At 47.9% G+C, this 15,945-nt stretch overlaps 1 protein-coding gene across 1 annotated transcript in view; it reads left to right on the top strand.

Annotated features, from left to right (window-relative positions):
• The window catches only part of LOC138976871 (cell division control protein 45 homolog), a 49,053-nt gene that overhangs the window by 19,252 nt on the left and 13,856 nt on the right, over positions 1-15,945 (top strand). Inside the window, exons 13-14 of the mRNA XM_070349757.1 lie at positions 2,012-2,067; positions 4,078-4,216. Coding sequence (XP_070205858.1) covers positions 2,012-2,067; positions 4,078-4,216 — 195 coding nt within the window. The remainder of the gene's footprint in view (positions 1-2,011; positions 2,068-4,077; positions 4,217-15,945) is intronic.

Below are 15,945 nucleotides of genomic sequence, written 5' to 3'. Positions count from 1 at the left end.
TCTTGTTGGCTGCTACGTGTACATCATTGCCCTATCTCCTGTTTCTTCTTGTTGGCTGCTACGTGTACATCATTGCCCTATCTTCTGTTTCTTCTTGTTGGCTGCTACGTGTACATCATTGCCCTATCTTCTGTTTCTTCTTGTTGGCTGCTACGTGTACATCATTGCCTTATCTCCTGTTTCTTCTTGTTGGCTGCTACGTGTACATCATTGCCCTATCTTCTGTTTCTTCTTGTTGGCTGCTACGTGTACATCATTGCCTTATCTTCTGTTTCTTCTTGTTGGCTGCTACGTGTACATCATTGCCTTATCTGTTTCTTCTTGTTGGCTGCTACGTGTACATCATTGCCCTATCTTCTGTTTCTTCTTGTTGGCTGCTACGTGTACATCATTGCCTTATCTCCTGTTTCTTCTTGTTGGCTGCTACGTGTACATCATTGCCCTATCTTCTGTTTCTTCTTGTTGGCTGCTACGTGTACATCATTGCCTTATCTCCTGTTTCTTCTTGTTGGCTGCTACGTGTACATCATTGCCCTATCTTCTGTTTCTTCTTGTTGGCTGCTACGTGTACATCATTGCCCTATCTTCTGTTTCTTCTTGTTGGCTGCTACGTGTACATCATTGCCCTATCTTCTGTTTCTTCTTGTTGGCTGCTACGTGTACATCATTGCCCTATCTTCTGTTTCTTCTTGTTGGCTGCTACGTGTACATCATTGCCCTATCTTCTGTTTCTTCTTGTTGGCTGCTACGTGTACATCATTGCCTTATCTTCTGTTTCTTCTTGTTGGCTGCTACGTGTACATCATTGCCTTATCTGTTTCTTCTTGTTGGCTGCTACGTGTACATCATTGCCTTATCTTCTGTTTCTTCTTGTTGGCTGCTACGTGTACATCATTGCCCTATCTTCTGTTTCTTCTTGTTGGCTGCTACGTGTACATCATTGCCTTATCTCCTGTTTCTTCTTGTTGGCTGCTACGTGTACATCATTGCCCTATCTTCTGTTTCTTCTTGTTGGCTGCTACGTGTACATCATTGCCCTATCTTCTGTTTCTTCTTGTTGGCTGCTACGTGTACATCATTGCCTTATCTGTTTCTTCTTGTTGGCTGCTACGTGTACATCATTGCCCTATCTTCTGTTTCTTCTTGTTGGCTGCTACGTGTACATCATTGCCTTATCTCCTGTTTCTTCTTGTTGGCTGCTACGTGTACATCATTGCCTTATCTTCTGTTTCTTCTTGTTCGCTGCTACGTGTACATCTTCTTCTTCTTCTACTGCGTTCGTGGGCTGAAACTCCCACGTACACTCGTGTTTTTTGCACGAGTAGAATTTTACGTGTATGACCGTTTTTACCCCGCCATTAAGGCAGCCATACGCCGCTTACGGAGGAAACGTGTACATCATTGCCTTATCTTCTGTTTCTTCAGAGCCAATAAAATTCAACCAAATAAAACCCATGTTTTAACTAATTTGGCTGCTTCCCTCTACAGCTTCTTGGAACTTAAAATGTTTGTTGGTTTAACAGTATTTTCTTCAAATACATGAATACAAGCCATGGATGATGGAGTGTAGATGTAATACAAGCCATGGATGATGGAGTGTAGATGTAATACAAGCCATAGATGATGGAGTGTAGATGTAATACAAGCCATGGATGATGGAGTGTAGATGTAATACAAGCCATGGATGATGGAGTGTAGATGTAATACAAGCCATGGATGATGGAGTGTAGATGTAATACAAGCCATGGATGATGGAGTGTAGATGTAATACAAGCCATGGATGATGGAGTGTAGATGTGATAAAGGAGCCCAACAAGATCAACTTATCAATGTGTTCTTAGAAACAAAAGAATAATGTGGCGGACGATATTGTAAATACATAATATTTAAACCAATATTTAAATGTTTGTTCACCTGAAAAGTATTTTTGCCACATGGTAAGCGAGTACACTTTAGTGGAGATAAAGACAGGTGTGTTTTGTGTGTCACCCTCGTGTTTTGTGTGTCTCAGGACAAAAACAAGTCTGCCACGGACTACTTCCTTGACGCACAGGACATTCTGCAGAGGTGAGCACAGTCAACTCATTTGCATTAGGCCAAACATTTTTCTCGGAAAGTCTGCAAATTCCAGTTTTGTCTTCTTTTTTTTGACGAAAGCAGAACAATGGTGACTGTGTGAGCGAGAAATAAAATAACCCAAAAAAACTGTACTCGCGTGTTTAACAAAGACGAAATAATACAAATAACAAAGCGACGTTTCATCACAAGCAAATTCCCAAGGCAAGTAACTCATACTCTAGCGACAAGAGTAGTTCCCCTTCTTTTAACTCAGTTTCTTCGACAACACTGACTGCAATCCGACGGTCAGTTTTCAACAATATTACATTTTATAAACAGATCACACGCAACCAAATGCACACATCTCATCAATTTAAACAACATAAAGCGGTTTCATACACTATTTTCCCCAGAAAACTGAACTTCATACAGTAATTAACGTTGGAACACGGGTGCAAAAGTTCGTCTGCTAGTCCCATTTGACGAAAGAACATTATCCTAAGCGATACTAAAACATAAACAGAACACACAATATCTGCCTTTACCGCCACAGCAGAATTACAGCATATCTGTGTACTTGATTTTAGTCTAAAACAGGGAAACTGACAAGAAGTGTTAACAGAATGGAATGATTTGCACGGAACTATACAACCGCGCATTAATCGATCGCCTGCGCAGGTTGACTGGTTGAGTGATTCGGATTCGATCAAACTTTCGCACAAAAACTCCTGTTTTCTTTGAATAACTGAAGAAAGGAGGAATAAAGAGGTTACACACCTCGTCTCAGTGATTATTAAAAATAATCACTGAGACTCGGCATGTAACCTCTACATATACCCAACCAACATTCTTCTCTTAAAAATGGGACTCGCAAATAATGATAAATGTCCATATTTTATTGAACAAGTTGATTATATTGAACATTTCTTTTTCTATTGCAGTAAAATTCACCATTTGTGGAAGCATGTTCAAACATTGTTTTACGATCGATATAACATAGCAATTATTTTACACGCAACAGATGTGCTGATTTGTGTGCGAGATAAGAATGGTTTGACACATGATATGTTTAAGTATCTTACCCATTTAATCTTGATTGGAAAAATTTGTATAAGTAAATTTAGATATGGGACACCCCTTGAAATATTATTTATTTTTCAAAGGGACTTAACCCTCAGGGGCCTGGTATAAAACAAGTGTAAGTTTAATCTGAGTGTTTGAAATAATAATATTTAGAGACTGTTATTTATGTGATAGTGAAATGTACAGGGTGGTCCAAAAAAATGTAGACAGTTTTGCGTGCCTGTCATTTCTGCTACAGGGCTCCCACCTATTCTTTTTCACCTGGAATGTCTCACACAAGCATGACAGTTTAGTAAGGCACAGTTTTTTCTTCTTTGCAACATCATTTCTGGGCGTAGTTCAATAGTTCATCACATTCTCAATCCAAGCACCTCGTCCCCAGATCTTTCTCCTCCAGATTTCTTCCTCTGGGGGTACTTGAAGGAAAGGGTTTACCACAACAATCCACAGACAATACAAGCGCTAAAGGAGAACATTCTTCGTGAAATCAGGAGGATTCCACTCGAGACCTTGGACAAAGTTATCAACAACTTGAATGTCCGTGTCGCAGCCGTAATCCAGAGACGAGGTGCTTGGATTGAGAATTGTATAGCTCTCTATGTTTGTGTCTTTTCAAAATCAAATCTCATGCTTTTATATTCATGACCACCCAAACAGTTACAGAGCGTATTAGTGTACCCCATGTGATATTTACAGGTGTCATGTGATATTTACAGGTGTCATGTGATATTTACAGGTGTCATGTGATATTTACAGGTGTCATGTGATATTTACAGGTGTCATGTGATATTTACAGGTGTCATGTGATATTTACAGGTGTCATGTGATATTTACAGGTGTCATGTGATATTTACAGGAGTCATGTGATATTTACAGGTGTCATGTGATATTTACAGGAGTCATGTGATATTTACAGGTGTCATGTGATATTTACAGGAGTAACACAGGGTGGCTGGAGAAGGGAGTGGTGCTGGCCAAGCGACAACTGACGGCGCTGGTCAACCAGGTTCAGACCTTCCTGGACATGCACCAGGTCATCTCCGCCGGCCCCTTCCTCTACGTCTTCGTGCAGGAGGTATGCTCTGCTCTTCTCTGCAGCCAGTCTAAAGTGGTTTTTTAGTGAATTCAAGTTAATTCCCTTTCGAGTTACTTTAGTACAAGAAAAATACCCAATTATTTGCTCTGGATGGTTGCATGTAACAGTCTGTAGAAAACATGTAACAGTCTGTAGTGATTGATTGTTGGTATGTGATCAAGCTGAATGATGGTCCTATCCCATGTAACAGTCTGTAGTGATTGTTGGTATGTGATCAAGCTGAATGATAGTCCTATCCCATGTAACAGTCTGTAGTGATTGTTGGTATGTGATCAAGCTGAATGATGGTCCTATCCCATGTAACAGTCTGTAGTGATTGTTGGTATGTGATCAAGCTGAATGATGGTCCTATCCCATGTAACAGTCTATAGTGGTTGTTGGTATGTGATCAAGCTGAATGATGGTCCTATCCCATGTAACAGTCTGTAGTGATTGTTGGTATGTGATCAAGCTGAATGATGGTCCTATCCCATGTAACAGTCTGTAGTGGTTGTTGGTATGTGATCAAGCTGAATGATGGTCCTATCCCATGTAACAGTCTGTAGTGGTTGTTGGTATGTGATCAAGCTGAATGATGGTCCTATCCCATGTAACAGTCTGTAGTGGTTGTTGGTATGTGATCAAGCTGAATGATGGTCCTATCCCATGTAACAGTCTGTAGTGGTTGTTGGTATGTGATCAAGCTGAATGATGGTCCTATCCCATGTAACAGTCTGTAGTGATTGTTGGTATGTGATCAAGCTGAATGATGGTCCTATCCCATGTAACAGTCTGTAGTGGTTGTTGGTATGTGATCAAGCTGAATGATGGTCCTATCCCATGTAACAGTCTGTAGTGATTGTTGGTATGTGATCAAGCTGAATGATGGTCCTATCCCATGTAACAGTCTGTAGTGGTTGTTGGTATGTGATCAAGCTGAATGATGGTCCTATCCCATGTAACAGTCTGTAGTGATTGTTGGTATGTGATCAAGCTGAATGATGGTCATATCCCATGTAACAGTCTGTAGTGGTTGTTGGTATGTGATCAAGCTGAATGATGGTCCTATCCCATGTGTCAATATAACACTTACCTCGACAGTACTATTCTTGCACATTATCTATTATAGGCCGAAAAAATTGGACAAAACGCTGCGTGGGTACAATTATCTCCCATAACCATGCGCCACCGTGGATCCCAAGCACTGTCTGAGTGCTTCCCCCTTACAGGATGTAGGTGGCGCGTCCTCTTTCTTTTTTCGCGCGTGACAGTAGGCTGTGTTTCTGCTGCGCTCCCGGATTATTTTGGATTCTAGAGTCTTCTTTTCTGTGTGGATTACCACCTGTTGGATTTTTGTGTGTTATTCCACTTCTGGCTTGAGGCTACGTTGTTTTTCTTCCAACTTGTGCCTCCGTTGTTGTGTGGCGGACTCGGCGTGCCTACCGTCCTACTTCGTGGTGACCGGTCGTCTGCTTCTCGTTTCGCCTCATTCACTTGAGTATTGACCTAATTTTCTTTGAATTTTGTTAATTCTCGATTTTTTAAGGGTACGTACAGGGCGAGGTAGGATGTCTCGTCTTGTTTTGGGCTCTGGTTCTACGGAACCAGAGTCTGCCGGGGGCAACCCTTCTCCGGGCGCACAGCGTCATGTTTTGCGCACGGACAGGGGGACCTTTCGGCGCTCCGACTCTCCCTCCCCAAACGCTTTGCGTTTGCGGCGAGGGAGGGCGGAGAAAGCCTGTTTGAGCAAGCTCAATGCGAGCTTGCTCAAACAGGCTGGGCTTGAACCTGGGACTTCGGGCGGGGCTGCGCCGTCGAAGGTTCGGGGAAGGTCGAGGGGAAAGAAAAAGCGTCTTTCTCCTTCTCCTTCCGTGGAACACGCTTCCCCCCCTTCGACGCCGTTGTCCGGCCCTCAGTCTCAGGCTTCAGCTCCTCCCGGTTTCAAGCCTGGGGGGAAGGTTTCCTTCTCCTCCCTGGCTCGAATCCGGGGGCGGGTCGATTCCCAACCCTCTTTGGGGGTTGGTGAATCTGATCTAGGGGCTACGGGAGAGACTCAGGTTTCGACTTCTTTCTTTTCCGGTGCCTCTCCTGTGCCCTCCTCGGTTTCCACCGCTGTGGAAGCCAGGAGGGACACGGGTCCTCCTCTGAACTCCCTCGCTGGGTCGTCTACTGCTGTTTCGACAGTAGTCTCGGACTCATGGGGGGGGAGATCGGAGGAGATGACGGGGTCTATGAATTCCCTCCCCGCTGGGGTTGGGATGCGAATTGACCCCGTTCAGGGCGGTCCTGTGGGGGCAGGGGTTTCAGGCATCGTGCCTACGACCACTGCTACTACGGTTCCCTCTGACGTCCGTGTGACTGGTGGCTGTCCCTCTATGAAACGCTCCGGCCGACTAGTTACTGGACGTGGAGGTGTTCGACAGAACGTGGTACTTCTGTCGAATGGTCAGGGCGACGGGAACATTGTTTCTGTTGCTCAAACCGACACCTCCGACCGGACCGTCTTGACCCCACGCCATTCCTTAGCGTCTGGTGTTCGGGTGACGGATGGTCCGGACCAAGGGTCCGGAACGGTCCAGGCTTACGGGTCGGGATCGAACCGGACCCACGGGTCCCGACTGGACTTGACCTCCGGGTTTGGTCCGGACGGGACCCATGGTACGGGACCGTACCGGACCTTAGGGTCCGGTGCGGGACAGTACCTCTGGCCCTTGCCGGACCCCCGGACCTACGGGTCCGGATGGTACGGTACGGGACCAGTGGTCCGGTCGGGACCGGACCACCCGACCACCTCTGTTGGTCCGGGTGGTCTGGCACCGAACCGGAACACACCGGACCACCGGACCTACGGGTCCGGATGGTACGGTACGGGACCAGTGGTCCGGTCGGGACCGGACCACCCGACCACCTCTGTTGGTCCGGGTGGTCTGGCACCGAACCGGAACACACCGGACCACCGGACCTACGGGTCCGGATGGTACGGTGTTTCCACGTCCGGACCGAACCACCCGAACACTTTTGTGGGTACGGATGGTTCTGTGCCGAACGGGACCTCCGGATGGTACGGGACCGGACCGGACCACCGGACCGGACCGGACCACCGGAACACCGGACCACTCGACCGGACCGGACCGGACCACCGGAACACCGGACCACCCGACCGGACCGGATCGGCACCCCCGACCGGACCGGACCATTTCTTTTCTGATCAGACCCGATGGGTCCCTGTTCAGTCTATAAATGGCGGGGGTTCGTTGGCTGGACTGACCCAACAGTCGCAGGGTTTTTGTTGTTCTCTCCCTTCGGCTGCTGGAGACGTTTCGTCTTTGGGGCAGGGGTCTTCGCGGCCTCTTGCTTCAGTGGGCGTTTCGTCACAGTCTACTTCATCACTTTCGGCTCCTCCCCCTCAAGCTTCCTACACTCCTGCTGTTGAGGAGTTGTCGGGAAGTGAAGAGGAGAGTGAGTCAGAGGACGATGGGGAGGAGGATCAGGGTCGCCCTGAGGTTAACACTGATCCTCTACCCTTGCCGGTTTCTGATGGAACTTCCGAAGCTATGCTTCGTACTTTCCAACAGTACATGACAGACATCACGCGGCGTCTTGACGCCACGGATGCCTCTCTTAAGCGTCTGTCGTCTAGTGTTCCCAACCCTTCGGTTGACACACAGGACGTGGAGTCTGAGGACGAGAGGCAGGAGGCTCTCCCTCGCACAGCTAGAAGGACGTTTGAACAGTTTCAGGACGTCCTTCCCTCCGACGCCCTCTCGTCCTTGGAGTCCGCTTCGGCCCGGGCGCGGGAGGCACACGCCGCGTCTGCCGGCGGCTCGTTTTATGAACGATCCGGCCGCCAGCAATTCGCGTTCCACCCTAGTCTTAGTGCCACGGTGGAAGCGGCAGCACATCGCCTGAGGAGTACAGATTCACGTGCGAACGCGACCTATGTTCCTCGGGAGGACGCGGATTCAGTGCCGTGCTTTCCTTCGGGAGGCGCACCTCCACTGTTTCCTCGTGTCCAATCTGTTTCGTCCCTCCCTTTTCCCTTTGACTCTCGAACTCTCCCTTTCCAGACTTCGAGTGTTCAGGGTGGGGCTGACGGTGATGTGTTCGTTGGGGAGGTGCCTTCGGTCAAGAAGGTGGAACTGAGCTCTGCTTCGTTCCACAATCTTGAGGCCACCGTTTCTTCCATTGTCGAGGCCCAATCACAGGCCTTGACATGGATGAGCACGCTGTCCACACTGTTGGACCCTCCCGATCGGGCAGAGTCCGATTCCACTCGGGTCCTTGACACGGTTCGAGTGGATCGGGCTTTGCATGCCGTGCGATCGTGCGTGACGACTGCGGCAGAATTGGCCATTGGAACACGGGTCCACTTGTTGGCCCTGTTCCGTGATCATTTTCTGGCTACTTCTTTAGTGCCTCCGGATATGAGGAAGAGTCTGAGGAACACGTTTCCTCAGCCTTCTTCCCTTTTTCATCCGGGCACTGTCCGTTCTGTGGTGGAGTCCACACGCCAGAGGAACACTGATTCTCTGATGGTTGGCCTCGCTGCTTCGGCGACGTCGGCGGGGAGTAAGAGAAGTGCTACAGTCACCTCCAGCTCCCAGCCTCAGAAGAAGAAGAAGAAGAAGCCAGTTTCACTGCCTCCTTCTTCCTCCTCTCAGGCGCCTGTCGCGTTCCCCCCTGCGGCCCCGGCTTCTCGTGCTCCCAAGCGTAAGAAGAAGGGTGCTCAGACAGGTAAGGGTAAGCAGCACCACCAGGGGGGTGGTCGCAAGCCTGCGCCTGCCCGCCAGCAGAATTTTCAGTGAGTCCCGGCCCTACGTTGACGCCCCCTCAAGTTGCCCCTCTTTCGTCCGTCGGTTCCCTTTTTCGGGCCCGCGACATGTGGGGCAGACTGGTCTCCAACCAGTTTATCTTGAGGGTGGTGGGGTCGGGGTTTTCTCTACCGCTGTCGTCACAACCTCCATTGTCCGCTCTACCTTTGACGTTCCCCCCTCCTCGAGACCCTGCCAGATGGCAGGCTCTTCAAGACGAGGTGAACTCGTTGGTCGAGAAGAAGGCTGTCTACCCCCTTTCTCAGCCTTCTCCGGGGTTCTACTCCCGCCTGTTCACCGTCCCCAAAAAGGACGGCAGGTTCAGGCCGGTGTTGGACCTCTCCACCTTGAACTTGTACCTTCGCAGGTGCAAGTTCAAGATGGAAACCCCTTCGTCGGTCCGGTTGGCCATCCGGCCAAACGATTGGGCCACGTCTGTGGACCTCCAGGATGCTTACTTCCACATCCTGGTGGCCCCGGGGTACCGACATCTGCTCCGGTTTGTTTGGGAGGGCACAGTGTTCGAGTTTCGGGCCCTCCCATTCGGCCTGTCCTTGGCCCCGCTGATTTTTACAAAGGTGGTCAAGGAGCTGGCGGCGTTGGTCAGAGCTCAGGGTGTGCGTCTGCGTCAATATTTGGACGATTGGCTCACCCTGGCCCAGTCTCGCGATCAATGCCTCCAACACACCCGGCAGGTCCTGGAACGGACCCATGCTTTGGGGTTCCAGATACAGTGGCACAAGTCAGACCTCGTGCCAGCCCAGCAGTTTTGCTACTTGGGGATGGCGTTCGACACAGTGCTTTACACTGTGTCTCCCTCCCCGGACAGAATCCTCTCCCTGAGGCGAAAGATCCTCTCCATTCAGGCTTGCCGCGCTGTTCCTCACAGGCGGCTGGCGGAACTGTTGGGTTCCATGGAGTCTGTCGCTCTGCTGCTGCCCCTTGCAAGGCTACACAAACGTCCCCTGCAACGGGCAGTAGCAGATCGGACTTCCAGGCCTCTCGATTACACCGAGTTGGTCCAGATCGGGCCTTGGTTTCACGAGGCTGTAGTCCAATGGCTGGACCCGATCTGGCTCAACTCTGCGGTGCCTATCCAACCGAGACGGCCGTCTCTCTTCCTGTACACCGACGCTTCTACGCGGGGTTGGGGGGCCCACCTGGACCTGCACGAGGCCCAGGGGGTCTGGACCCAGGAGGAGTTCCTCCTACACATCAACTTTCTAGAGTTGGAGGCGGTTCGTCGGGCTCTGCTGGAGTTTCGCCTCCTGATTCGGGATCAGGATGTGTTGGTCCACGGGGACAACACCACATGCCTAGCTTACCTTCGCCACCAGGGGGGCACCAATTCTCGGTCCCTCTCCCTGTTAGCGGAGGAGATTCTGCTCTGGTGCCAGACCAATCAGGTCCGGATGTCAGTCCAATTCGTTCCGGGGAAACTGAACGCCCTGGCCGACATTCTCAGTCGGGGCGATCAGGTTCTCCCCACAGAATGGACCATCGCTCACAACGTTCTACGGCGTCTGTGGGCAAGGTGGGACCGTCCTCTGATCGATCTGTTCGCAACTCGATTCAGCGCTCGGCTTCCCAGGTACGTCAGCCCCTTTCGAGACACGAATGCGTTCCACGTGGACGCATTCACTCTCTCGTGGAGGCTCCTCGATGCTTACGCCTATCCCCCGACATCTCTGATTCCGAGGGTACTGGCAAAGTATCTGCAGGAACGGCCAAGACTGATTTTGGTCGCGCCTTACTGGCCAACAGCTCCGTGGTTTCCAGATCTTCGCGGTCTCACCCACGTAGACCCTCTACCTCTGAATCTGAACGGGGGAAGTCTGCTCCAGCCTCGATCAGGCCTCCCTCATCCACGTCCAGAGAGTCTGTGCTTGACCGCATGGCTCTTGTGCGCTCCAAACTGCTTGCACTAGGATTGCACAAGAGTTCAGTAGAGTTTTCCTTGAACGCTAAGAGGCGATCAACTAATCAGCTCTATGACTTACGCTGGAGAGCTTGGGCCTCCTTCGCCTTGTCCAAGGGGATAAAGCCGCTTTATCCCTCAACACAGGACTTGGCCAACTTCCTGGTGGAAGTGTATCAAAAGAAGAGTCTTTCTTCTAAGACTCTTCTTGGATACAAATCTGCCATCACTTCCACGATTGCGGCTGCTACTGGTCGCAGACCTGAACACTTGATCAGTTCCTCCCTCATTGCTAATGTCCTTTCGGGTATTAGCAATGCAGCGGTGTCTAAACCTCGGGTTTCATTTCCCAAGTGGGATGTCTTCCTGGTTCTCAAACTCCTGCGTAGCAAGGAGTTTGAACCCCTGGCAGGCATTAGTATCAAGTTCCTGACTTTTAAGACTGTGTTCCTCATCGCTTTAGCCACTTGCCGTAGACTCAGTGGTATTCAAGCTTTGAGTGGCCTGGAATTTGACATTGAGTTCACCACACATCAGGTGACGTTGGCTTTCCTACCAGACTTTCGAGCCAAGAATCAGAATGCCTCGGAGTTGTCCAAACCAGTAGTCATTCAAGCCTTGGCTCCCACTCTTGAACATGATGACCCTGATCGCTTCCTCTGCCCAGTACGTGCCCTTAGAGTGTACCTGGATAGAACACGTAGCTTTCGGTCTTCTAAGCGGTCACTGTTTGTCTCGCTTAATCCGAAGTACCAATCGGATATTTCTAGACAAACTTTAGCTCGTTGGCTGACCTTGCTTATCAAACAGGCTTATGTTCATGCTCAAGTGGATGTGGTCCCTGACATCAGGGCACACGAGATTCGGGCTATCGGCTCCTCGTTGGCGCACGTGCGGGGTGCCTCGCTCCAAAGCATAATGGCGGTCGCGTTCTGGAAGACTCCAGCCACGTTTATTAACCACTATATGCGAGACTTTTCCAGTCTCAGGCTTGACCAGTCGTATGGCATTGCCAAAGCAGTGGTTGCCAGCATGGTCACGTCAGTCTAAGGTATTTTTCTTGGGTATATTTTCTTTTACAGTAGTACTGTTCGAAAATTGCCTGGGTATCTTAATCCTTGGATTTAAGTGATTTTGATTAAGGAGTTTAATACTCTACATATCACCCTCACACCACTCTGGTATTCTGTGCAAGAATAGTACTGTCGAGGTAAGTGTTATATTGACTGTAAGGCTTCTTTTTAAGCCTACTGTCTATATGATACTTACCGAGACAGTACTATTAGAGTTTCCCTCCCGCCTCCCCTCTTGATATGTTATGGGCTTTTTGAGGGTCTGCAGCTCATAAAGAAAGAGGACGCGCCACCTACATCCTGTAAGGGGGAAGCACTCAGACAGTGCTTGGGATCCACGGTGGCGCATGGTTATGGGAGATAATTGTACCCACGCAGCGTTTTGTCCAATTTTTTCGGCCTATAATAGATAATGTGCAAGAATAGTACTGTCTCGGTAAGTATCATATAGACAGTAGGCTTAAAAAGAAGCCTTACAAACAGTCTGTAGTGATTGTTGGTATGTGATCAAGCTGAATGATGGTCCTATCCCATGTAACAGGCTGTAGTGATTGTTGGTATGTGATCAAGCTGAATGATGGTCCTATCCCATGTAACAGTCTGTAGTGATTGTTGGTATGTGATCAAGCTGAATGATGGTCCTATCCCATGTAACAGTCTGTAGTGATTGTTGGTATGTGATCAAGCTGAATGATAGTTCTATCCCATGTAACAGTCTGTAGTGATTGTTGGTATGTGATCAAGCTGAATGATGGTCCTATCCCATGTAACAGGCTGTAGTGGTTGTTGGTATGTGATCAAGCTGAATGATGGTCCTATCCCATGTAACAGTCTGTAGTGATTGTTGGTATGTGATCAAGCTGAATGATGGTCCTATCCCATGTAACAGTCTGTAGTGATTGTTGGTATGTGATCAAGCTGAATGATGGTCCTATCCCATGTAACAGTCTGTAATGATTGTTGGTATGTGATCAAGCTGAATGATGGTCCTATCCCATGTAACAGTCTGTAGTGGTTGTTGGTATGTGATCAAGCTGAATGATGATCCTATCCCATGTAACAGTCTGTAGTGGTTGTTGGTATGTGATCAAGCTGAATGATAGTCCTATCCCGTGTAACAGTCTGTAGTGGTTGTTGGTATGTGATCAAGCTGAATAATGGTCCTATCCCATGTAACAGTCTGTAGTGATTGTTGGTATGTGATCAAGCTGAATGATGGTCCTATCCCATGTAACAGTCTGTAGTGGTTGTTGGTATGTGATCAAGCTGAATGATGGTCCTATCCCATGTAACAGTCTGTAGTGATTGTTGGTATGTGATCAAGCTGAATGATGGTCCTATCCCATGTAACAGTCTGTAGTGGTTGTTGGTATGTGATCAAGCTGAATGATGGTCCTATCCCATGTAACAGTCTGTAGTGATTGTTGGTATGTGATCAAGCTGAATGATGGTCCTATCCCATGTAACAGGCTGTAGTGGTTGTTGGTATGTGATCAAGCTGAATGATGGTCCTATCCCATGTAACAGTCTGTAGTGATTGTTGGTATGTGATCAAGCTGAATGATGGTCCTATCCCATGTAACAGTCTGTAGTGATTGTTGGTATGTGATCAAGCTGAATGATGGTCCTATCCCATGTAACAGTCTGTAATGATTGTTGGTATGTGATCAAGCTGAATGATGGTCCTATCCCATGTAACAGTCTGTAGTGGTTGTTGGTATGTGATCAAGCTGAATGATGGTCCTATCCCATGTAACAGTCTGTAGTGGTTGTTGGTATGTGATCAAGCTGAATGATGGTCCTATCCCATGTAACAGTCTGTAGTGGTTGTTGGTATGTGATCAAGCTGAATAATGGTCCTATCCCATGTAACAGTCTGTAGTGATTGTTGGTATGTGATCAAGCTGAATGATGGTCATATCCCATGTAACAGTCTGTAGTGATTGTTGGTATGTGATCAAGCTGAATGATGGTCCTATCCCATGTAACAGTCTGTAGTGGTTGTTGGTATGTGATCAAGCTGAATGATGGTCCTATCCCATGTAACAGTCTGTAATGATTGTTGGTATGTGATCAAGCTGAATGATGGTCCTATCCCATGTAACAGTCTGTAGTGGTTGTTGGTATGTGATCAAGCTGAATGATGGTCCTATCCCATGTAACAGTCTGTAGTGATTGTTGGTATGTGATCAAGCTGAATGATGGTCCTATCCCATGTAACAGTCTGTAGTGGTTGTTGGTATGTGATCAAGCTGAATGATGGTCCTATCCCATGTAACAGTCTGTAGTGATTGATTGTTGGTATGTGATCAAGCTGAATGATGGTCCTATCCCATGTAACAGTCTGTAGTGATTGTTGGTATGTGATCAAGCTGAATGATAGTCCTATCCCATGTAACAGTCTGTAGTGATTGTTGGTATGTGATCAAGCTGAATGATGGTCCTATCCCATGTAACAGTCTGTAGTGGTTGTTGGTATGTGATCAAGCTGAATGATGGTCCTATCCCATGTAACAGTCTGTAGTGATTGTTGGTATGTGATCAAGCTGAATGATGGTCCTATCCCATGTAACAGTCTGTAGTGGTTGTTGGTATGTGATCAAGCTGAATGATGGTCCTATCCCATGTAACAGTCTGTAGTGATTGTTGGTATGTGATCAAGCTGAATGATGGTCCTATCCCATGTAACAGTCTGTAGTGGTTGTTGGTATGTGATCAAGCTGAATGATGGTCCTATCCCATGTAACAGTCTGTAGTGATTGTTGGTATGTGATCAAGCTGAATGATGGTCCTATCCCATGTAACAGTCTGTAGTGATTGTTGGTATGTGATCAAGCTGAATGATGGTCCTATCCCATGTAACAGTCTGTAGTGATTGTTGGTATGTGATCAAGCTGAATGATGGTCCTATCCCATGTAACAGTCTGTAGTGATTGTTGGTATGTGATCAAGCTGAATGATGGTCCTATCCCATGTAACAGTCTGTAGTGATTGTTGGTATGTGATCAAGCTGAATGATGGTCCTATCCCATGTAACAGTCTGTAATGATTGTTGGTATGTGATCAAGCTGAATGATGGTCCTATCCCATGTAACAGTCTGTAGTGGTTGTTGGTATGTGATCAAGCTGAATGATGGTCCTATCCCATGTAACAGTCTGTAGTGGTTGTTGGTATGTGATCAAGCTGAATGATGGTCCTATCCCATGTAACAGTCTGTAGTGGTTGTTGGTATGTGATCAAGCTGAATGATGGTCCTATCCCATGTAACAGTCTGTAGTGATTGTTGGTATGTGATCAAGCTGAATGATAGTCCTATCCCATGTAACAGTCTGTAGTGATTGATTGTTGGTATGTGATCAAGCTGAATGATGGTCCTATCCCATGTAACAGTCTGTAGTGATTGTTGGTATGTGATCAAGCTGAATGATAGTCCTATCCCATGTAACAGTCTGTAGTGATTGATTGTTGGTATGTGATCAAGCTGAATGATGGTCCTATCCCATGTAACAGTCTGTAGTGATTGTTGGTATGTGATCAAGCTGAATGATAGTCCTATCCCATGTAACAGTCTGTAGTGATTGATTGTTGGTATGTGATCAAGCTGAATGATGGTCCTATCCCATGTAACAGTCTGTAGTGATTGTTGGTATGTGATCAAGCTGAATGATGGTCCTATCCCATGTAACAGTCTGTAGTGATTGTTGGTATGTGATCAAGCTGAATGATGGTCCTATCCCATGTAACAGTCTGTAATGATTGTTGGTACAGCAGTCCCTCTCATGAACGGACACCCTTGGGCCATAGCAAAACTGTCCGTACATTGCAGGTGTCCGGTCACGGGAGGGGTGACCACACCACCCCCTCCCCCATACACTCACACAGAGACACACAAACAACAGGATAGAGTCTATGCTAATCACTTCTTG

The sequence above is a fragment of the Littorina saxatilis genome, linkage group LG9 (assembly GCF_037325665.1).
Source record: "Littorina saxatilis isolate snail1 linkage group LG9, US_GU_Lsax_2.0, whole genome shotgun sequence".
NCBI lineage: Eukaryota > Metazoa > Mollusca > Gastropoda > Littorinimorpha > Littorinidae > Littorina > Littorina saxatilis.
The sequence above is the reverse complement of the archived record's forward strand: the minus strand, read 5'-3'. Positions and strand labels throughout refer to the sequence as shown.